The following is a 24187-nucleotide window of genomic DNA, read 5'->3' on the forward strand; positions in this document are numbered from 1 at the left end:
TTTACTTCAGGTTTTTCTGCCAGTCACTTTGCTGTGGGGTTTTGTTCCATACAAATCACATTATAGGTGAGAAATATATATTGCTGCAGTTAACTTCTCTGGTTTTTTTGAGGAGCAGGATGGGCTGTTTTTAGCAGCGATGACCTTGCAGGGGCAGACTTCTGGTTCTTCCATTTGGAAATTTATTTTGTGATTTACAGAACAGTTTTAAGAGTGTTAAAATGGAATGTTGCTGATTGGATTTTCATTAATTTGTTAATAAATGTGTATCTCATATTCATTAATCCAGACAAAGGAGGTATTACCCACTCTCTGAATATCAAACAGGCAAGTATAATTTAATAGAACTCTAGGATTTTGAGCTGCGATGTTCGCAACCTAAGCTGCTATCTCAAGCTTCTAATGCTGTTATTCTTCTGGAAAGCAGAAGGGAGGAAAAGGATCTGGTTTCACCGCCAGAAACTGGTCTCTGTGCTTGCTATTTGAATTACAAGCGTCTTTGTTCAGGGGACAGGAAAAGGAGGATTTTGCCTGGTGCGGTACCATAAACACATTAAATATGAATCATCTTATAGCCTCTCGAAATGCACGAGGGTGTCATGCTGAGAAATGTCATTGTAAGCTGTGCCTGGAGATTTCTTATAGGAAATAAGTGTGCCTGAAGCTTTAATAATGCCTTCTACATGATATTTTTAAGCCCCAGTTGCAAGGAGGGATGCTTGGTTCTCTTCAGTTGGTTCTTCAAGCTTGAATAATTTTTTCATGTTGATCAAGACGCATCGAACAACTGCTCCAAATGGTTAAAATTCACACTGCTAATTTAAGTCCTTTCTCAAAGGTGTCTTTCTAGTTGGTAGGTCAGCACCTTATTCTTGTCTTTTGGGGGTGATTCAGGAGGTTTTTCGACCATGTACTTTAAACAAGTGTTGCATTTTCATCTTTTGTCTCCGGTAACAGGAGTACTTAGACCTTCTGAACCCCAGGGAAGAAAACTGTTACAGAAACGTGCTTCTCTGCTTATCATCCCTTTGTTCTTTCTGGAGCAGATCTCGGAATGAGCTGCTTCAGCTTGTTGATGACCCCTTGGGCTGCTCTCCATTTTCCACGGAGGCGAATATATATCTTTCCGTATTTTTCGCATTGCTCCCCAGGACAGCAGTTCCTGCATCGTTTCCATTCTGAGAGTTTCCAGTTCTTATCTCAAATTGAATTCTCCACAGAGAGAGTAGTGTTCTTGCTGCGACAAATGGGGAACAGATTTTATTGCACTGAAATGTATTTACTGATCTCTTTTTGCATTCTTCATATTTGGATGCAATTAATCTGTGATGTATTGAATTTTTCTGGCTCCCAAACATCGATGATTGTATCCTGGGAAAATATTTGGTAAATGACGAAGCTTTAGCTTTTTGTGGTCATGTCAATTTTCTGCTCCTTTTTAATTAAAGGGACAAAATACTTGTCCCAGACAGGTGTCATTGGCTTTTTTGATCAGAGTTGTTATTGAAATACTTGCCATAAGCATTTTTGGGCATTTTAATTATGAAAATAAGGCTTTGCTTCTCAATTGCTACTGTAGAGAAATGGATAAAAATACTTGCATCATCTGGGGGTAGAGACCGGGTGCCAAGGGGTCTGGGCCATGTTTTCCACTGCCAAGAGAAGGCTTTTTCATCATTCTCCAGCTGAAGATTCTAATAAAGCCTCAAAATGGAGATGTGGGGTTTTTCTTGTTTTGTTTTTCTGAGTAGCTAGGGTCAGGCTTCTTAATTTTTACTTTTAATGAAAATATTTTGTCAATTTATCACCCTTCCTGGTGTCATTAGTCAGTTTTTCCTGTTGATACAGAAATAATTACCAGAGATTTCAAAGGGGATATCAGTGCTGCTACTAATTCTGTCATCCCGGGCTTACATGTTGTAAACAAATTATCAGACAAAAAGATTCTTCTTTGTAGTTGGTCTCCAATGCCTGTAAAAACTTCCATTTCTTTGTAGGCTTTTCCCTTCCTCTTCCCACTGCCCTCCCAGTGGGAAATGCCTTCCTGTAAATTCCTCGGAGGATGTCTTCCAGGGATTTCAGTCTGCAGTGCGCTTGCTTCGTCATGTCAAATACATCTTTCTTGATAAAATTAATTTAAACCAGATCCCAATGCTCTTTAAAAACGCACCTTCCTGGTGCCGTGTAGTAGTACAGCGCGCTGGCTGCTCTGGCTCGTTGGCGCTAACGGGCATGGGAAGGAGTTTACGTGTCGCTCCTGGCATGCCCCGAAGAGCGGTGTGGAGCTCGTGGCGCGAGCCTGCGGGGCTGGGGACGGCTCGGGGTGGCGGGGAGGTTCCTTCGTCGTTCTGAGCTGCCGGCCGCTGAGAAGTCATTGCTGGGAGACGCGAAAGAAGGTTTCTCTTGCTGCTTCCGCTTTATGGAAACGTTTCTTGGACGACGCGTTCTCCGCACGTTCAGTTAAAACATTGCGGTTGTATGGGATTGTGCGCTGAGAGCATACCTGCTCCTCCGCACGGAGCAGAGCTTCCTTATCATTACCTATAAAGGATTATATAGATGTGCTCTAGATCATCTCTTTTTTTCTGTATTATTTTCAGTCTTCCGGAATCTCATCTAGTCAGTAAACCCAATTTTCCAGAACCGCTCAATCAAACACAAGCTGTTCCATCATTCTGAGAGGTGTTTTATAGCAAATTCTTGCATTAGGTGGCTCTTGTTCTTACATCAGAAAGGCTTGAGCATTACTTTGTGACAAGAGAATTCCCTGTTCTTTAATGAATACTGAAAAACCAAGCCAGTGAAGGCAGAAGGACAACAATCTTACTGTACTGTTACGTGGGCACCTCCCTGCAGGAGCACAGCATCGAAGACTTCATGAGGGCGAAGAGGAGTTTTGATTTCTTAGAGTAAAAAACCCAACCGTGTCTCTAAAGAACAGGAGTCTGTTTCTTCAATGGCAGTGTTCTTTGCCAGATCCATCAGTCCCGACGTCGTCGGGCGGTTACCCCTTCGGGGCAGCGGGCCGAGGGGATGGCAGGTAGAGCTTGAAGAGAGCAGCTGAGGGTCCTAGAGTTCTGACTTGCTTGGATGCAGCCGCTTGTCGCTCCGAGTGGGGAAGGATCTAAGCTACATGGAATTGGTGTGTTTGAGCCACTAACAAAAGTTCTACTTAGATACCTAAACTTGAGTGTTAATTTAATAACGGATGTCATTTATAACAAAAACGGATTGATTGATGTATTTACCCAAAGTATAATGCACTGCTTGGTTCAGCATGTGAATGTAAGGGGAATTTACACTGTTGGGCTTAATGTAAATTAAATTAACCTACCTATCTTGAATCTGAGTGTTTTTAATAACTGGTGAATTGGATTGCTTTATTATATTTGCTGGGATGCTAGTTTTTTTCTCTATTAATACACTTAACTTGCATTCTAGCTTCGCCATTCAGAGACAGGCATCGAGTGGTGGGTTGTGTGACAGTGTCTGTCAATAGTGAAGACAAATAGTGCCAGAGACACTTAACCCATCCAATCTCACCCAGGGTATAGGTCGGTCTTGTTTTCAGACTTCTTCATAAGTCTCTTTTCTTTCTTTCTTTTTTTTTTTTTGTTTTATTTCTAAATAGTGGATTGATACTGATTTGAAACTAAACTTTTTGGAAAAGTTTTTGACATTACCTCAGTAATACAAGAAGAAGAAAAGTAGAAACCCAAGTTTGGCATGTGAGGTGTTGAAAGCAGGTTTGCAGCCACTTTGTAAGTTCTGGGTTTTACCTTCAAAACCTTTGGCAACACAAGGGTTGCCGGTGGAAATTTTGCACATAGTGACCTTCTGCTTTTGTTCTGAAATTGTTCTGTGTCCAGTGGTTCAAATAAACCAATTAACATGCAAAAGTCTTATCAAGAACATGACACGTTAGGTAAATTAACAAATATAATACACAGGTATGCTTCATGGATTAGGCTTATAGACCACCTAAACCTCCCCCTTGGGTGGTGAGTTTACATCGCCCAGGGGATCACCGGGGATGCAGGCTCGGTTCTGAGAGAAGGGCGACTTCTCCAGTGGCTCTTTGCTAGGCCTGGCTGTTCATGCACAGGTGGCTGAAAAACTTGTGAAAACAAAAATACCTCCAGTTTGTTTGCGTTTGCAATCGTAAACTTTCCAGTCTGGGAAATGACTTGCTTGGCACTCCAGCTGCAATAATAATAACAACAAAAACTCATCAGGAGGCTATTTGTTTCTTTTTGAGAACTTGGTAATCCTTGTTGTATTTAAGGATCTCTTTGGAAAGAATGAACAAGGATTTCAGGATTGGCTCCGTGTAAGTGTATCTAAAGACAAGACTCCCTCAATGCCAAGTAGTGATTTTTTTTTTTTTTCTTTCTCCTGCCTTCCAGACCTTTTTTTAGAGGCTGAATGCCTTGTTTGACTTCCCAAGATAATAGGATATAGAAATATATGTCATTGCCTTAGTTGCTAACTCAGGAGGTAATAAATTTTTTTTTGTACAATGCTTTATGTTATTGAAAAGAAAAAGACTGCACCGATTTGCTCATGGGGATGCTCTTTGCTGTGTGTTCCCTTAGTCTCTGATACGATATTAGCCTGCGTTTTTAGCAGCATGCATTTGTGCCACACGCGCGTTGCATCCCTTATCCCGCTGCCTGCTTTTTGGCTGCTTTTTGTTTTCAGAAAGACCCTGAATTACTCAGTCTCTTGGTTGTGAATGCAATTCTGTTCACTGCCTGAAAGGGAGGCAGATGTTTGGGAGCGATAGGCGCCGTTTTCGGCTTTCTGGGAAGCAAACGTACAGATGACGGGTATGACGAACAGCTGGAATTCCTTTGAGATTCAGTCTCCCTAGGAGCAGTGCGGAGTGACTGGTTGGCTGTAGTTGCAATCGGGACTCCAGCACTAACCACTCCGTTTGTTAGTTCTTGCTTATTTTCTGTCTCTCATTTACACGTTACAGAATTGCTTGTTACTGATGTGTAAATTAGGATGTCCAAAACAGAACCAGGACGTCCTTATGCTGAACTGTTTGATACCATTCTGTCTCTTAGAGAAAAACAGCTTGTAGGACAGGCAACAAATTCTGAATTACTTATTTCAGCTACCTTACATGTTACAGTGATGGCAATGAGTAGATTCAGGAGGTTTAGTTTCAACAGTGACTGAAGTTGCTCCAATGGGGCAGTAGTTTTTTCTCTCTCGTTTTTATATTAAGAAAAAGGGAAAAAAAACACCTTGTGATGCTGGTGCACGTTTCATTTATAATACCGTGGCTGCATACTTGCCATAACATGCACTTGGCTTCTATTCAGTGTTGTTGCTCTGAAAGCAATTTTTATTTAGAGGCTGTGTTAAAAGATATTCAGTCTTACATTGCAAAATGTACATACTCATTTAAACTATATATTTGTCATTGCAAGCACTGTTAAATTGCAAACGAAAGAGCCACCTGTAACAACTCCCATTAACACGTGTCTGAAGAAAGTAACCCCAAATAAAAGCGATGCTTAAACTGGGAGAGGCGTGTGTATGCTTCCAGTTAACCTGACAGACCAGCGACCAGGTACAGCCCTCACGCTGGATGTCCGCTGGTTGTATTTTGGTTTGTTATCTCCATGTTGGGGAAAACGTCATTCCTCAAAGCCAGGAAATGCAAAATGCTCTCACCTTTTGAAGCAATACCAGTCACGTATGAATTACCAAAAACTTCAGAATAAGCTTTTTTTTTTTTTTTTCCCCAAAATGCAGCATATTCAGCCAAGAAATCCCCTTTGGGAATGAGAAACGCATGTATTGTCACGGGCTTTAGAATAAATTGATAGAACAAAATGGGAGCCATGTAAAACATACAGTGGTTTATTCATTATAGTAACTTTGTGAATTCTTATTCGGTTGACCCCATTTATTTATTTGTTAGCTCTAAGGAAGAGGAGCCGGCTAAAGGCCTGCAGACTCTGTGAGAAAACATAAATTTTACTGTGTTTCTTAGTATTTGCGTAACTTAAAATGTTACTAAAGCAATTACTAATTTATCCCCCAAAATAGATTTTAAATTTCTGTATTTGATTGTTCTAATATAGCCAGTTTATTTCATTGGCGGTAATATTTGTCATACTCTCTTACGTATTTTTAATTACTACAATAGAGAAGACACTGGCCTGTACATGCTTTAAAACACTTGCATGGTTATGGATGGTAATGGCATTAATTTCAAGATATATAAGGCTAAAGAGAGGTTTTCTTGCCATTACTGTTTAGCTTGATGCTGTTTCGATGAGCTGATCTCACTGTTACGCGGGGGCGTGTCTGATAAATGGAGGAGAGTATAACCGATTTGTAAGGGACAGCATTTCTTTCCTTTTTAAATGTATAAAGGGAAAACATACACACATATTCATACACACACGCGCTTTTTAACTTCTAGGGAAAAAACCTGGAGGAGAAATTGTTGTGGATAGCAATAATGATAGCAACTTAAATATTGCAGAATGCTGCGCCCTAAAATAATGATACTGCTACCAGCTCTTTTAGCTTTATACTGAAAAATATTTTGTTTAGTGATGTGTTTATTTTTTTTCCTAGGAAAGTGAGGGAAAGGTACAGTCGTTGCGTTTCTGGACAGGGTATGCATTGAACCATTTGATACACGGGGTCTGATCCGTGTTTGGCAGACCTGTTCCAATGCAGACCTGCGTATGGATTGTCACGTTAAGTTTTTCTTACAGGTCTTTTAAAAGACCTTTCTAAAACATTCCCAGTATTGGCTGCGAAAAGATAAATCTTTGCTATTAATCTATTGGAGGAAAAGTCTTCCACTTCTAGAGCCCTGCTCCCTGGTTGAGCGTACGTAATTATTTATTTGGCAAAGCCTTTGTCGTGGACAGGCAAACCCGAGACGCGCGTACGCCGCGTTGTACTGTGCACGATACTCAGCTTCATCCATTAAAAGAAGGATTGACTTTAACTGGGGGAAATATTGCTGTTCAGCAATCCAGTTGTGCAGCACTACGGCTGCGTGCTCCATGGATTCCGTTTGCAAAGCCCGGCGTGCAGCGTATGTGCTGTATGCATGCTGCGTGTTGCCCTTTCTTTCTGTTTGAGTGTATAAATGATGAATGGAAACTAATTCTATTTTAACCAAACAAAGTAAACATCCCAAATAGCGATGATCTTTCTCAACTCAAAGTGGCTGCAAATCAGCTCCTAAATATTGTCACTGAAATTAATATCTAGATTTCATAGTTCTTGCCAATCCTATAAATGTTTTTGAAAAAAAGCACTGCATTAATGCATGATACAGAAAGGATAAATTTGCCTTTAAATTGGAATGCAGTTCGAAGTGACTGAATTCTCCAATTTCAGCCACTGTATTTGCCAAAGAACAAACTGGAAAATGGAACTGGTATCATTCATCTGCTCCTGGTTCACTGGGAGGTTCGGGGAAGGGACTTCCTACGAAGATAAAAGCAGAATAGTTTATTGCTAAACTGTAATGGCCACTAAATTTTACAATCTGAAGCAGTGCAGGTTTAGTTTTAAATTCATTTAGCACAGAAAAGCTGTAAGAAACAGTAACGGTTTAATAATTCTTTATCGTCGGTCATTAATAGGCCCTGGTAATCCCAAGTAGGCTGACTTATAGGAAGGTCTGCGAAGTTTTGCTGTTAGTTAAATATATATATATCATGGCTGAACATAGTTTATTCTGTTACTTTTAAATAGCTTAAACTGGATAAAATAGTTCAACTATCTCTGAACTTTTTAGACTTGAGAGATTAATATTTTGGATTTTAAACAAAACGGCAAACAACAAAAAGGAAAACATCACGTTCCTCTTAATAATAGGTATTACCTCTGTGACACCAGTAACTAGCTGAACAAACATATTGGATAATTACGTATATCTATTAGGTACAATTTGTTTCCAAAATTAGATTATTTCTGTGGTTCTGGTTTATTGTATAAGGTGTGGTCAGCAGTGCAGAATTACAGAAAATAGCATCTCCCCCCCCCCCCGGGAAGTTTAAATCTGAATATAAAATTCAGTTAGTTATTCCTCAGTGAGCTACAGCTGACTTAACTAAATACAGACAGACCTATGTTTGTCCGTACTGCTTCCTCAAAACATTTTAGCCTACGTTTTCAGCTGATTTGTCCATTAAAATTCTTCAGTGGAAGCGATCACGTTCTCCAGAAATCTTCAGGGTTTTGTTTTAATCCTTTAGCTGTCCTTTCATGTTTCTAAACCAGATTGACGCGTGTGACCTCCGGAGAAGTCGCAGTCACGTTGTTTAAAATACCCGGTGTAACAGGAGTTTGTCAGAGGTCTGTCCCGAGCTGTCTCTGTGTGCCGAAGGGACTCGGCTAATCAAGTCGGGAGAAATCGGTCTCAGTGACCGAAAGAGTCAAATGACAGAAATTTCACCGTCGTCTTGCATCAGCGTGTCACCCATACAGATATTTCATCCCTGTTTTGAACCTTCAAAGTAAACAGCTATGTCATAGTGACTGATACCAGTTCCATTTTGCCTACCAACTCAGTTGATTTTATATTTTATTTCTCATTTATGATGGAATAATCAGCAGCTCTTTTTCTCATTTATTTTCTCATATTTTTATTCCAGGATTTGCCTCTGAAGCAGGGAGTGTCTGCATTAAAAATGACCTGTAGTTCTCTGCTTCATAGGTTAGAAACTTATTTTAATATTTTGTGGCTAAGCACAGTCCCGTCTTTTTCAAAAATAAAAAATTCCAACAATAAATGGTTTAATTGGCATTGAATGTGGATTATAAGCATTTTCGCATTGGGGCTTCCATTATTTTAGACGAAATGGCTTCTACACAAATAACTAGTCCAGCTGAGGCAATGAAAGCTCTGTTTACTTGCAGCCATTTTTATGAATTAACATTAAGTTTTAAAAAAGTTGATCACAGTGGATCATACTAAGTCTTATTTGGACATTTCCAAAGTACCGTACTGGCTAGGCTGTATTGCTTTAAGCATTTACATTCTAAAACGTACCAAATTCCAAACATTTGCTGGGGGAAAGAAATCGGTTCATAAATCACTTTATTTCAATGGGACTGCTATAGCCAGCACACACAGAACCATGTATCTTGTATTTACTTCTGAATTATACACCGCAGATGCTTCTTCAGCTCCTTCCTCTTCCTCCATGGGCGGTGCTTGCAGCTCCTTTACCACCTCTTCCAGTCCTACCATTTACTCTACCTCAGTCACCGACAGCAAGGCTATGCAAGTGGAGAGCTGCTCCTCAGCCGTGGGGGTAAGTACCAGAGGGGTAAGTGAAAAGCAGTTAACCAGTAACACAGTCCAGCAGCAGCAGTCAACGCCGAAGAGACACACAGTCCTGTACATCTCGCCACCACCTGAGGACTTGCTGGACAACAGTCGGATGTCCTGCCAGGATGAGGGGTGTGGATTGGAGTCAGAACAGAGCTGCAGTATGTGGATGGAGGATTCACCCTCCAACTTCAGTAACATGAGTACCAGTTCCTACAATGATAACACTGAGGTGCCACGTAAATCACGCAAACGAAATCCAAAGCAGAGGCCAGGGATCAAACGTCGCGATTGTGAAGAGTCCAACATGGATATATTTGATGCCGACAGTGCCAAAGCGCCTCATTATGTCCTTTCTCAGCTCAGCACGGACAGCAAAGGCAACTCAAAAGCAGGAAATGGGTTGGTATCTGCTTTTTTTTTTTTAAAAAAAGTTCTATCGCCATATGTAAAACCAAACTAATAAAACTCCCCCTACCCCCGTCAAGTGTTCTACTCAAGTTCTCACATAAATCCCTTCCCTTCTCTGCTGTTCCCTTTTGCGTCCTAGCCCATGATACCTTCTCGTTAGACTTGTTAATGTTTATTGAGAAGACAAAGCTAAACTTCCCTGCAACAATCGGACGCAGCACCGATGAGCTCATCTGTATTCTCGTTTAAGTGAAATTGCTGAAAGATTGCACAGTTCCATTTATAAAATGGCAATGAAAACATTACTGTATTTAAAAAGAAAGGCAGAAGTGGACTGGACGCACCCTAAATCTTAGTGGTTTTGCAGGATTTTATGTGAGGATTTCAGTCTGTGCACTTTACCTGCTTCTGTTTGTCTCTTTCTCTATTTATCAAATAGAGAGAGTGATGGAGTAGAAGTTAATGGCTTGTTAAGATTTCTCATCATTTAAATTAACACATCCTTTACTTTTTTATAAAATGTTAAGATGACATGGTGAACCGAACTTTTGTTTTTTCTTGTGAATTGACTTCTGTATTTGATTTTTTCAGAAATAAATCTCTAATCCTGTTTCTCTCTGTGCTTCTGGGTCGTGTGCATGCGTGTGTCTGTGCGTGGGCACGCCTGGGTGGTGGTCTCTCATCTCTCCCACTTCACACTGTTCACTAAATGCATCTCAGTAGTTGCTTAAAGAGGAAAAAGTCCATCAGTTTACAATAGTGTGTTGATATATTTTTTAATTTTACTTTTTCTTTAACTTGTGGCTTCTTTAGTACTGCTAAGATGGATGGTCAAGTGGATAGATTTGGCATTTTTATTTTGTTGGGGGGGGGAGGGTTGTATTTTGTTTCTGTTTCTACTTTTATGTATGTGCTCACGGTACATTCTAATGTTCATCACAGTAATGGTGAATATTAAAATTTGACTGATGGGAAAGATTATGAACTTCTCATATTCCAAAGGGAAAGAGCCTGGAGTCTGTATTCCCAGGGTCATTACAGTTCCATACTTAAAATTTCACTGTGAGAAAGTGATTCCGAGAAACTCTCCAGAGTGTGCCGGCCTGGGTACCGCGCCGGGAGAAGCCCAGCCCGTTGGTGCGGGAGCGTTGGCTCTGCCGCCCGCTCCTGTCTCCTGGTCCCCCCTTACGCTGGGCCGCGCTTGTCCGGCATCTCTGGTTTTCACCAGAAATTGATAATAAAGGAAGCCAATAGCACGTGGTAGGCCCAAAGGAGCAAATTAGCACATGTAAAGCAGCTGCTTGGAATTGGGAAACTGCTTCCCCCGAGCCCGAGGGAGGTCAGGCTCCCCCTCGCAAAAGGAAGAAACTTTATCGAAAGGCAAGAGCTGTGGGGCTGTAAATGGGATCTCTGGACACGACGGGAAGGTGTAGTAAACTCTGGAACAATATGTATGATCTCAATTTAAAACATCGCAAGACTACAACGTTCCCTAAAATACTAGGGGCTAGGCAGGGGACGTCCGTCCGGACTGTCAGCAGTACTCTCTGAAGGCAGGGAGGGATAAGCACAGGTTTTTCCCCGATGTGTCCTATACAGGCTAGATTGAGCTGCAGCAAACTCTTAGGTAACAGAATTGTCCTTTGCAATAGAAGCTCTGGGATAAGAAATGGCCAAGATACCGGAAAACTTAATTTTGCAGTTGGAATATGGAGACAGCATTACAAATCTAGGTCACAGTAGTGACTTTTTTTTTTTTTTTTTAACTTTCCAGCCTGATGGAGTTCAGCCAAGGGAGTTCAGTTACTTTTGGCTTTAGGAAAAGAGCAAGGAAAGCACCCTTGCTAATTTGTGAAGTGGAAATAGCATTTGCCCCAAAAGAGACTTTTAGTCAGTTGTCTTTAAAAGCTAGGAAGAAAAAGAATATATTCCTGTGGAAACTGTTGGAATTTGTGAAGGCCTTTTTAGAAACGGATGAATTGATGGCAATGTGTAGGGCAAAGAGTCTCCGATTTCCGATGTGCTTGGTCTCGCTTTCAGGTCTTCACTGGGAACAGCCCAGGCCAGGCAAACCTGAACTCCTGAAATCTCTGTTAACATAATCCTGGGGTTTGCCACTCCATAGTTCTTTTTTAGAAAAGAAGTGCTAGCTTTGAGGAGACATTGTCTGGTAACAATTAAGCTAATAAATAAATGGGTCTGTATGAAATATTTTACTATTTGTATGTGCATGGATGTTAGTATTGTAAATAAACTAAGTTAAAAGGCTGTGTAAGTGATATATCCTCCTAATTTGAGAAGAAAGACCACTGAGAAGTTCTGGCGAAGGCCTTACAATTGCTTTCAAGTCCAGCTGATCTGATTGAAAGTAATGATTACTTTAGGTTTCTAGAGGGAAAACTTTCAAAAAGTTAGGCAGCATCTCTTGACGTAACTATGACAATGTATAAGGTATGAGTATGCTGACAATTAAGGTAACTTGGGTTTTAAGAGTAAACGAATGTCAGGAAGAATAGAGAAAATGATTACCTAACAAGCTCGAATTTGGTTAGGGGTTTTGCTTAACTTGTACAGAAGCGAAGAGCATAGTGGTGTTAATTACAGTTTATTTAGTGTCTCGCAGGTTTTGTATATGCTACATTGAAGAATTTTGTCCCTTTTATTTTCCTAAAAGAAGGTATGTTTTTCCATAGTGTTTTTATTTTTTTAAACAGCCTGTTTGACTAGACTGTGGCAAAGCAATCACGACTCCTTGTCAGAAAGATGGTACTCTTGCAGGTTTTTTTAATACTAGTTTTTTTATCTAGATCCTGCCTCTCTGCTGTTGTTGGGTTGAAGACGAGATGCGAGGCAGCCAGGGCTGCTCGGGGGCGCGCGCTGGGCGTCCGTCCCCGGCTCGGCTGGATGAGCCAGAGGCTCGCTGGGCAGTCCCGTGGTGAAGTGGTTAACCACGAACAGAAAAACATGTTGGCAGCCGCCTGAACGTGAGCCAGCAGTGTGCCCGGGTGGCCACGAGGGCCAACGGCATCCTGGCTTGTATCAGGAATAGCGTGGCCAGCAGGAGCAGGGAGGTGATGGTGCCCCTGTACGGGGCACTGGTGAGGCCGCCCCTCGAATGCTGTGCTCAGCGCTGGGCCCCTCACCCCAAGGCGGCCATGGAGGGGCTGGAGCGTGGCCAGAGCAGGGCAGCGAGGCTGGGGCAGGGGCTGGAGCCCAAGGCTGGGGAGGAGCGGCTGGGGGAGCTGGGGGGGCTCAGCCTGGAGAAGAGGAGGCTGAGGGGAGCCCTCATCGCTCTCTGCAACTGCCTGAAAGGAGGCTGGAGCCGGGGGGGGTCGGTCTCTTCTCCCCAGGAACAAGCGATGGGACGAGAGGGAACGGCCTCAAGCTGCACCAGGGCAGGTTTGGGTTGGATATTGGGAAAAACTTCTTCCCGGAAAGGGCTGTCAGGCCCTGGCCCAGGCTGCCCAGGGCAGGGGCTGAGTCCCCATCCCTGGGGGGATTTAAAAGACAGGTAGACGATGTGGTGCTTGGGGACATGGTTTAGTGGTGGCCTTGGCAGTGCTGGGTTAACGGTTGGACTCGATGATCTTAAGGGTCTTTTCCAACCTAAACGATTCTATGATTCTATGAATGAGATTCATACAAAGCACAGGCCTCGTAACAGCTCAGCAGTGTCCGTTTTAACCCTTTGTTACATATATTAAAAGGTTTTGGAAGGTTTAGTAGAAATAGGAGCGTGACAAATAGGACTTCCAGGGGGGTGAGATGTGGTGGGATGCGGGGGCAAAGTGCCCGACCCTCCCTGGGGCAGGAGAAGGCCCTTCTGCGGGGCCGGCGCTGGGCTGGGGAACGGCTCGGAGGCGTTTGCGTGCGCTGCGGCCTCGTGCTGGTCATTGCGCAGGAGGAGTTCAGGAACGGTGCTGGTGTGTGTGTTAGTATAAATCATCTGGTAGCTGGGAAGAGAACGCTACGGGTTACCCCAGCCTTCAGGGCAGGCAAGAACTTGTGCAGTGGCAAAGCTCTCAGTAAAGTGTTTTGAAGAAAAAGCATTTTTTGCACCCTTCTCCCTGAGAAGAAATCCTGGATAAATTACTTCCCTGTGTTGCACATTGGAACAGGATTTGTTTTTCAGGCAATTCACACCTGTTATTTTAAACTGCTTTCTTTAGAGTCATTAACTGTTAGAAACTACTTTTTGGTAGTAAAAAAGAATGTTACATTCTGCATAAACTCGCTGAGCCCTTTTTCTGCTTGTACCGTTTGCCATGGCATGTTTACATTTGCTAGCGTTAAACGGGTTGATTAGGCTTCAGTTCAGGATCATTATACAAACTTGCTTTGTGTAAGATGAAGGTTTATCTTCCATTGTGCTTTAAAGCGAACACAAAATTGATGACACGATGTTATACTTTGGAGGGCTTCTTCATTCAGGTTTTAATTATGGAACTGAACACCAGATACAGTACATCTTAAGGTACGCACCTGGAAAGAAACAGTCTTTTTGCATACGCTGCAGATTTAAAATTGGTGCAATTGTGTCAGAACTTTTTACAATAATTAATTTGGTTTCAACGTAAATCTATCCATCTGTTTTGACAGAAATCAGTATTTGAGTTTGCATGGATATGCAAGTTCAGGCGGAGACAGGCATGAGGCTGTTTTCCTATTTAAAGAAGTATCATTTAACCTTAAATCCATTCAGTGTGTGTGTGTACATATGTATGTTTGTTACAGAAGCGAAACAGCTTATTCAGGTAATATCGGGCTGTATCATATACTACGAAAAAGCAGGTTATGAGCCGCCTTCTGTTGGTTAACGCAGTTTAACGCTAATTGCTTTTCCCTTCCTTTATGTTTACTCTCTGAAAAGCAGTTCCTATTTGCACTGGATGGAGGAGGCAGGGAAGCACCGTTCCTCTTCATCCTGCAGGTTTCCTTCTCTGTCAGAAAGAGAATTCCAAAGTTTGCTCTCAACTCTAAACCTTCTATCCGTTAATGTACACTCTTTATCTTTTTAGCTTTTCTGTGATTTAGTTTGTTTTTATTGAGGAGCTGCTTCTAACATCTTATTAACGGTCTGCTTTGACTTCCCAGAGCATCAGAGAACCAGAAAGGAGCTGGAGGGAAGAAGACCCCAATGTTGTGTGGTCAGTATCCGACTAAGAGTGAGGGGAAGGAGCTGAAGATAGTGGTACAGCCGGAAACCCAGCACAGGGCTCGGTATCTGACCGAAGGCAGCCGAGGCTCGGTGAAAGACCGGACACAGCAAGGCTTTCCAACTGTAAAGGTAGGCTGTTTAGCGTTAGGTGACACGGGGACCCCTTTCCAAGGGATGCTTCAGTAGAGTGGGAGCTGGTTCAGTTCGAATAGGCGTAGAATCTCTATTTTTAGAGGGAAGGGGGGAGACTTTGCAGTCTCTTTGCTGTAGAGACTGTACCGTGTCTCTTCTTGCAGGTAACAAGAAATCTATTTGCATCACAAAGTTACAGGAGGAAGGAGGCTTTATGTCAAGGCAGTGATATGTAATCTGTGATGCATGTCCTGTTGGACTACAGTTATACCAACTCTGTAAATGGACACTTGAAGCATACAAACCTAGGACAGTGAAATGCTGTAACTGTTTGATTGCTGATGACAGTCGGTCATCATTACGCCTTATTGGTAAGGGCATAAAACTAGGTTTCATTTAAAAAAATAAATTAAAAGTGGGGTTTTTTGTTTGTTTGTTTTTTAATAAGAAGTATCTGAATCCGCATATCCACTGTGTGTCTTTCAAGCAGAGTCATAAAGATGTAACCGAGGTGTACTTTATGGGTCGTACTGCTCAGTACGGTTAGCAGTAGTGAAGTACACGTGGATCAGTGGAACTGGAGAATGGGGGGAAGAAAAGAAGCAGCAGTTGTATGCGCACTTAACAAATTCAGCCTGTTCCCTGTACAGACTTTGCTGCCTTAAAGTTTGGGTGCTGATGGTCGCTTGCTCTGAGGCAGGGATGAGCGGCACACAGGACTGAATGGTGTCCTCAGCCCTTCTGGGGAAGGGGAAGGGTCTGGAGGGAGCAGATGCAGTCAGAGATCCAGGGCCTGGCTGCAGAGCTGGTTTCTCCAGCAGGCGTTTGCCGCCTTTGTTCGTTTTGCTTCATTTGGAGGGGAGAAAAGGACAGCTGATGTAATTCACCTTACTGAAAGGGGGGAAAAATTGTGATCAGGCTTGCCAGCCTGGTGAGGAGGGCTTTACTGTAAGTTTGTCAGAGGATGGGGACCGAAGCCCAGAAAGGAAGGAGGAGCTACAAATGGAGGAGAAACACGAGGAGAAGGCCACAAAGACGCCTTTCACATTCCTGCTCAAAAGGGAGAGCATTCAGAGGCTGTTCTCCAGTGACTGCACGCTAATGCCCAGAGTGTGGATTTGCAGGTCTCGTTTCTTCCCTTGTGTAGTCACAGGGCTGTGACTTGACTGGAATCGCCGAGACGTGGGGCAGCGTACGTGGCTGGAATGCAGCCGTGGGTGTGCAGCAGCTGCTTAGAAAGAAGAGAGGACATCACGGAGCCGAAGGGGCTCCCTGACTGCCCAGACCTCCAGCGTGAAATGGGAGACTGGCCTGTTGAGATCCGAGGAGGGAGCAAGCTCAGGGATGATGTCGGGGGATCTGTTACGGACTGCCTGGCTGAGAAGATAGTAGACGATGCTTTCTGTCAGTAACTAAGAGGAGTCTCCTGCTCACAGACCTCTCCTCATGGAAGGTTTCAGCCATCTGTCCATCTGCCTACGTAGCCTGGTGGATGCAATCTAAGAACTTTAGGACCGTGCTTGTGAAGGTTTCCTGCTGCAAATGGTAGAAGGGCTTACCAGGAGTAATGCTGTACTTGACTTACACAGAGACAAACAGAAGAACTGATGTCAAATATCATCACGAAAGTTGCAGCGACCACAGAATGAATGTGAGAGCAGACAGCAAACTGAATACCAGCCAGCATTGCGCGCCCGTTGGCATTAAGGCGAATGGCATCCTGGTTATATTGGGCAGAGCATGGCCAGCAGGTCAAGCGAGTAGACACCTATATTAGTTATCACACAAATAAGAAAGATAAAAGAGCTTTCCTTTCATACTTTTTCTTAGTTATGCCACTTTGAGAAAGCAGCAAAGCAGTTCTCAATCCAGACTAATTTACCAGGTCCACAAAGAAATGTTTGTTTATGATACAGCACTTAAAATTTGTGCTGACTGCTGCTGACAGAGTATAGAAGTATACTTACCTTTAAAGGCCCGTTCAACAGTTCCAACACTTCGCTCAGTCCTCCTGAGTAATGTAGAAATCCAGTAAAGTTTCATAAGAAAAGAATCCATTCATATAGTCCTGTTGCTATGGTGACTTAGTGCTCATTTATGTGAATTTTCTTAATGGGCCTTTGTTCATCTGAATTTCCTTTTAATTCCTTTCCCAGTTACCCTTTAGCACCCATCAGTGAAAATTCTGTTTAGAAGAGTCTCGTGTTACTGAATTCCTGGAAGCTCGAGCTTGCTTTACCAGTGGGCAAACTAGTTCATACCCTGCATATAAAGGCCTGCCAGGGTTGGGCAGACAAAGTGAGTCAGTGGGTCTTCAGGAAATCTGAGCTGGTGGAAAAAAAAATACGTAAAGGACAAGAGGGCTTTTTGTTTTGTTTGGGGTTTTTGGAGGGTGTTTTAAAGATGGGGAAGAATAGTGTATAAATGTTGCTAGTTCGGTAGAGATCTGGTACTTGCTCTTCTCTGGCAGCACCCGTGACGGGCAGCCGTTCAGATGCATCCCTTGTAAGGAGACTGAGGAGGAGAAGCAGGTTCTGTGGCCCTTTAAAGAAGACCATGTTACTTGACGACTTAGAACTAGAGAGTCTACAGTCGATATGCAACATTAAAATTGTATAAACGGACCTTAGTCAAGTGACTTGTCTGGCAAAAGAAAGATTATCTGGCACGCCAAAAGGCTATCCTGCGTGCAGTGTCAGTGGAGGTACTCCAGCCATCGGTTAGCCTGTGGTTCACACCGCGGAGCCGCTGCTGGGCCGCCTCCAGAGATCTTTTGGCTTTGCCCATCCGTAACAGTCACAACCCACGTACCTGCTGTAAGCGAATCGCTCCTTTCGGACATGAGGAGCGTTCTATGATTTTATCAGTGTTTGCTGATTCTCCCCCCTCCTCCCCCAAACTTGCCAAGAACTGCAGAACTAAATTTTCTAAGTCTGTCAGGGACTGATCCCCTAAGAGATCCTCGGGAGGATTCCGCTCTCGTTTGCATCTCCTTACTAATAAAGAGTGAGCTTCTTTCTGCAAGTATTGACCGGGCTTCCAGGCCTAGGACAAAACCTAACATTGTCACCCAGAAACCCTCTAGCCACAACTCTGGCTTAATGAAAACATTAAAAATACTTGGTTTATCTCCTCCTAGAATGCTGTGGCAAAGAATTTCCATCTCTGGCCTGGGAATTTGGCAGCGATCTAGTGTTTCTTTTTACTTGGAGTATTTTTCTGCTATTACCTAAAAAGAGTAAGAGAGGTTACTTCATAATACCATGTCCAGGTTTACTTCAAGACTTTTTTTACTTTATGTCAGAGTACTTTTAGTACGTAGCACCTCAGTGGGGTTCTGCTAATAAAAAGGCATTAAAAAGACACAAACCCTTTCATGCTAGGATGTTGATGTTGTGAAAATGAATGCATTTTTCACTAACGTGTTCTGGGATAATTATGGCTTGCACACTGGATTGCAGGAGGACTGCTAAATCATTATGTGAAATGCACGTCTGACCTGCTTTTATTTATTAAGTGTTTCAGTGAGTCCTAACACTGTTCATAAACTTCAAGTAGGAGATGTCAAGCTGCCATTTTTTATTTTTATTTTGGTGTCTGAAGGAAAACTAGGTTTGCGTGGTTGGACCATACAGTCATTCATCCCCTTCCTCCCTCTGCTTTCCCCCTCATCCTCTTCTGACTCATCCAGTGGTTTTGCAAGCGTTAGACAATTTTAATCTGGTTTCACAACGATTGCAAGGTGCAGCTGGCACGAGCACGGGATCCTAGCAGCGTAGCATGCTAATTGACTGATCGGCAAGCATATACCGACCGACAAATTCTCATCAGCTTTGGAACCAGCCACAGCAAATGTTCTCTTTCTCGGGTGACTGGTGGATGTAGATGCTGGGGGGGAAGGAGGATGCTGGGAAGAGATGGGGAAATAGCAACGGCTGGGGTGAGAGTAAGGGGTCATAGGAGACCTGAAAGTTGGAGTTGGGATAATTCTGTGGGAAGATAGATAGGATTCAAGCTGGTTTAAAAAAAATTAATAATAATAATAATAATAATAAAAAAAAATCATTTCACCTGTTTATTAAATGACTGACTGTTTTTTAATGGAAGACGAAATGACAAAAGATAAAAAAAATAGCATTTTGTTTATAAATTAGATGAAAAATTTTTGTTCCTTCTTCCCTTAGGATTGTTTCCAGCAACACTAGGAGCAGATTCACTTCAAATGCAGCTACATAAAATGTTTCCTGTTTTAATTAAGAGGCATTGCTGTCCCATTGAAATATTTAATTTGTGTTGCTGTGTTGCAGCTGGAAGGTCACAACGAGCCGGTGGTGCTGCAGGTATTCGTGGGTAACGACTCCGGTCGAGTGAAGCCGCACGGGTTCTACCAGGCCTGCAGAGTTACTGGGAGAAACACTACTCCCTGTAAAGAAGTGGATATAGAGGGCACTACTGTCATTGAGGTCGGACTGGACCCAAGCAACAATATGACACTTGCGTGAGTAGCTTTTTTTTTTTTTTTTTTAATATTTTCATTTATTAGCTCGTTTTCAGAAACCGATTTTCCTTTTTCGATTGGATTGGTTAGTAGGGAAAAGTCTGGAACACCTTGGCACTTAGTGAAGCTACGTGTATAAGAAAAACTTTTAAATTGCATTCTCAGCTTGTGTTTATTATACTTAATGCTTCATCTGGTCTTTCCTAAAACTTTATCAATTAACTCTGTTACATTAGTTTCATGTTCTGTTTGAACAATAATGTGCATATTCAAGCATTACGTGAACTATAAACTGGTGACTGGTTCTGCTGGTTGTCTTGCCTTTTAACAAGTACAGAACTGCTAATCAGAAGAGGGAAGGAGAATATTGGCATCTTCAGATCCCTTTAGGCCCAAAAGGCTGGGCACTGCGGCTAGCGAGGCCGAACTCTGGCTTTTCTCCTCTCCTGCTTCGCTCGTTCCATCGCTGTCATTTCCACCAGAGAGCCCTTGGTCACAGAAGCCTCCTGCTCCGCTGGCTTTACAGAACTTCTCCGCTCACGGGCAGGCAATGTTGTGGCTGCAGTTCGCGGCCGCGTGTCGGCGGTGCGTGGCCACTGCTGCGGAGGGATGCGCTCTGGCTGAGGGCAGTACTTAACTGCAGCAGGTTTTTGAGCAAGTGGCCTCATCTGCCTGTGTGGTTTAGATCTTCCAAGAAACTTTAGGTATAAGCAGTTCCCTAACAAGCTTTTCACATGTGTCTTAATGTATAGAAAGGGAGTAATCTTTCAACGTATTCTTTTCAGTAGAACGTCTTTTAATGGGTATGTGGTTGGAAGCTGCCACTCTCTACTTAGAAGCATGTCTTGTTTCAAGAGAAGAAACGTTTCTTCAATTTACAATGTCCACTCCTTGAACAGGGTTATACAGTTTGCTAAAGGACTCCATCAATTTGATTTTTTTTTTTTAATATAAAATATATTCCCATGATGAGTTTGGAAACTGCCTGTTAGAGAGTAATTTTATAATGGTCCTCAAGTGTTGATGTAAAACCATATAAGTATAAAGATACTAGAAAGATTAATTTGGAATTATCTAGGAAGGAAGGTTTTGCCTGGGCTGTTTTCTCAAAAGAGAGACCTTGATGCTGTAGCAGCTCTCTATTGATGGTAATGCCGGTGCCACCCTCTGAATCACGCTCTCACCCCCATCTCTGCTCCCTAGCTGTTGCTTCTTGGCCCTGATGCAGCACAAAAGTTTGTTCTACTCACATTAGATACCAGATGGTCCTTGTACTTTTTGGATGTAGGGCCTAAGATCCTGGTAAATTTACAATATTCTTCTTCTTAACACATCAGGCTGTTTGTTTTGTTTGTTCGTTTGTTTTTTTGCTTGAAATAATTTTGCATCTAGCATGTCTTTCTGAAAGTCAGCACTGCATCACTCTCTCACCCGGGCCCTGTATACATTTCCCGTAGGACCACAGTTATGGTATGACGTATCTGTCACTTCCCAGTTCCACTGAACATAAAAAATAATATGACTACAGTAAGTTTTCTTCTACTACTGCTTTAAGTGAATGCAGAATATTTTGTAGTGATAATCTTACAAACCCAGATCTAGCCCCAGGAATGGAAGAATGAAGATCTGTGATTATAAATTGAATGCTTACCAGAATTACTTTGTTACATTGCATTTTCTGTTTTATTTGTACTACTTTCATATTCCTTCCTCCCATGATTCATCATCAAAATTATGTAGGGATATATAATGAGAAAGGTCATATAGAGATTTCATGTAAATAACAAAAATCTAATAATATTTCAGTAATTACTTCAGGAATTTTGGCTTTGTGGCTCGTGTAACTAGTCGAAAGACTATTAAAGATGCTGAACTTCTTAAACTCTATTAAACTCGCAACTATTTTGTGTTGTTAGGGTTGATTGCGTGGGAATACTGAAGCTGAGAAATGCTGATGTTGAAGCTAGGATAGGGATTGCTGGTTCCAAGAAAAAAAGCACACGTGCTAGGCTGGTATTTCGTGTTAACATCACTCGCAAAGATGGTTCAACTTTGACTCTTCAGACACCTTCTTCCCCGATTTTGTGCAGTAAGTATCAAAATAAAAAGTTGGTATTAGAGGACTCTGGATTTTAGTATGATTGCCATAAAATGCCTCGGGCGGGGGGAACAACCCCAATGTTAATCCGTGATTATTTCAGAATTGCTATGGCTAAGATCACACGGATTGATTTTTATTTGGGCTGGGGTGTTAGTTAAACGACTGACCAGTATTTAAAAGTAGTTACAACTTTTATTAAAGGAATTTTTACCTTTTAAAAGGTCAGAAATTTTGTCATGATTGCTTTGAACTTATTGTATGACTTCCTTGGTACAGGTTTTAATTTCTTCCGTATTATCACGTTCATCTGTCAGCTTTCAGTGATAGAAAGGACTGCTAATAAGTTAGTAAGCTTGGCTCTTTACGGTTGTGGTAGTTCCTTGGGCCAGAGGCTGAATCTGTTCCGGTTCAGTGCAAGAATGAAACTTTTTATAGCTGTTTATTGAAGTGCTTTGTTTAGCACTGAGCACAGATGGCTGCATTGAGTGGTTAGGTTGTACTGAGCAACAGGGAAAACGAAATCAGAGGAGGCTGCAGTACGTCAGCAGCTGCCTGTGCGTATACAGTCCGTAGTGACTTCCAGTTACAGGGAATTCTGCTCATCTGTCAAAGAGAAGAGATAGGGAAATGTGCTTAATACAGCTGTTGGTGGGATTATTGATGCTTCTTGAGGAGCAAGATGATAGGAAAGCTTTATCTCCATGCATGGAACATGGTATGATTATGCAAGCTCCTGGGCGCTTGTGTCGTGCTCTTTCCCTTGTATAAAAAGAAGTTATTGTTTTTGGGTTTTTTCTTTTTTTCTAAACACTGTCAGTACCTATTGTGTCAGGGCTCCTATTCAACTCGTAGAAACTGGAGCTTTGTTGCCAGCGAAAGAACAGATTGGAAGAGGAGATAATTAGAAACATGTGAGCTTCCCCATCAGATACCACCATGCGATTCCAGCGCTGCAGGCAACAGGCGATTTGGCAGCTGGGCCACGCAGCCCGTCTCCTTCCAGCATCCTGCTCTCACAGAGGATCCCTTTGCAAGAGCCGGGGAGAGCAGGAACCCTGGGAACCCTGCAAGGGCTGATAACCAAAGACTGTCGCTGCTGAGGCAGGGGGGGACTCTCCTCTCTTCAGCCACGTCTGTGCTTTAGGCAGTAGTTGGATGCTTGGGGTGCTCCTCCAGAAAGGTCAGCCTGAGGTGTTACCATTCCTCTTTTTTCTTCCTCCTGCCACTTTTTGCTAAATCTTCCTTTTTCCAGTGTTTTTAACTGGTGGAGTTTGCAGATTTATGCATTTATTTTGTTGGAAAATACATAAGTACATTTGCTAAAAATGAGGTTGTCTCTGTAGCTCCATTCCAGCCAGTATAGCATTGTAGTGACTGATATTAATTTTCAGATTTAAGAAAAAACCATTTTCTATAACATCTCCAAAAGCTATTTCTGTATACATTGTGTTTGTATCATTAACTTACTGGTTAAAGATAAAATTATTTAAATCCTAGCAGAAATGGGAATGGAAATCATCTGGTGTTTTCTTAAACACACAGCAATCCCAAACTTGCTATTGTAAGTAGCAGCTGAGGGTTGGAGATGTTTTAGAGACCGATTTAAAAATAGGCTGTTTATCTGAAAAAGCTGTATTTGATAGTCTTCCCGCTTAGCCTGTTGATAGGGCTGTTCCAGTACTGGTTTATGAGGGTCTGTTGTAGTCTTCATTCTCTGTTCATTGAACACATCCATTTATACCCGTAACGCTAGTAGCTATGTTTTGAGATATTCTGCTTTTTGCTCAATGATGACATGCTAAGGGGGATTAGAAGAAAAGGAAGGAGGAAAGAAGGAAATAGAAGTTCTCCTTCTGAAAATAAAGTTCCAAAAAAATACAGTAAGGAGTAAATTCGTTTAGTTTTAGCAAGCTGGGTCTTGGTCAGTTGATAAGAAGATCTTCCTGACTGTGTAAGTTGCTAAGAGATTGCCCAGGAATTTTATAGCATCTCCATTGCTGGAAGTCTAAAACAAAGAAACCAAATACTCTGGTTAGACTCGTGTCTTTGAGGAATGATGTGGCTAAAACTGGCTGTGATGTCAAGGCTGAGAGGGGAATTCTGGAGGCTCTTTCCAGGCTTGCTTTCCAGGATTCTGTGCTTCTGCTATCTGAACTTACTCTGAAGTGATGGTGGCTTGCGGTAGACATTAGCCAACCAAACAGCACTGGTAAATGCGTACTGGCTCATCAATATGGCATAAAATTTTGTTGTTTACTTAGGTATTTGTTTATATAAATAATCTCCTCCAGCACAGCACATTACATCTGGTGTGTTTGCTACGTACATCTTACTACAGATGTGTACTGTACCTTCTCATAATAAGGTTTACATTTTCACTCATCAGAGCCTGTTTATGTTGTGTTTTATAACTAATATTGCTGTCAATGTTGCGATAATGTTCCTGAAATCATAGGAAAGACATTAAGTAGATGCAGGCCCTTTATTTAAGGTCTATGTTTTAAGTAGGCTTCGTTAACTTGTTGTCAAACCTAAATCCAGTTACTCTTTTCAGAAGTTCAT

The 24187-nt window shown here is 42.3% G+C and overlaps 1 protein-coding gene across 4 annotated transcripts in view; it reads left to right on the plus strand.

The window, feature by feature from the left end:
- Nucleotides 1-24187, plus strand: part of NFAT5 (nuclear factor of activated T cells 5) — a 73629-nt gene that overhangs the window by 30429 nt on the left and 19013 nt on the right. For 3 of the 4 annotated variants that reach the window (XR_015700315.1, XM_087738655.1, XM_087738656.1), the window contains exons 3-6: nt 9169-9727; nt 14831-15023; nt 19334-19524; nt 21441-21613. Coding sequence is in view for 3 of the 4 variants with exons in the window: in XM_087738655.1 (XP_087594781.1) it covers nt 9169-9727; nt 14831-15023; nt 19334-19524; nt 21441-21613 (1116 nt within the window). In the remaining variant the exon portion in view is untranslated. Of the gene's footprint in view, nt 1-8645; nt 8708-9168; nt 9728-14830; nt 15024-19333; nt 19525-21440; nt 21614-24187 lie in introns of all 4 variants that reach the window. The other variant, XM_087738657.1, reaches the window with a different exon arrangement.

This window comes from Nipponia nippon, unplaced genomic scaffold, assembly GCF_047370975.1.
Source record: "Nipponia nippon isolate SJK-2023a ecotype South Korea unplaced genomic scaffold, ASM4737097v1 scaffold_7, whole genome shotgun sequence".
NCBI lineage: Eukaryota > Metazoa > Chordata > Aves > Pelecaniformes > Threskiornithidae > Nipponia > Nipponia nippon.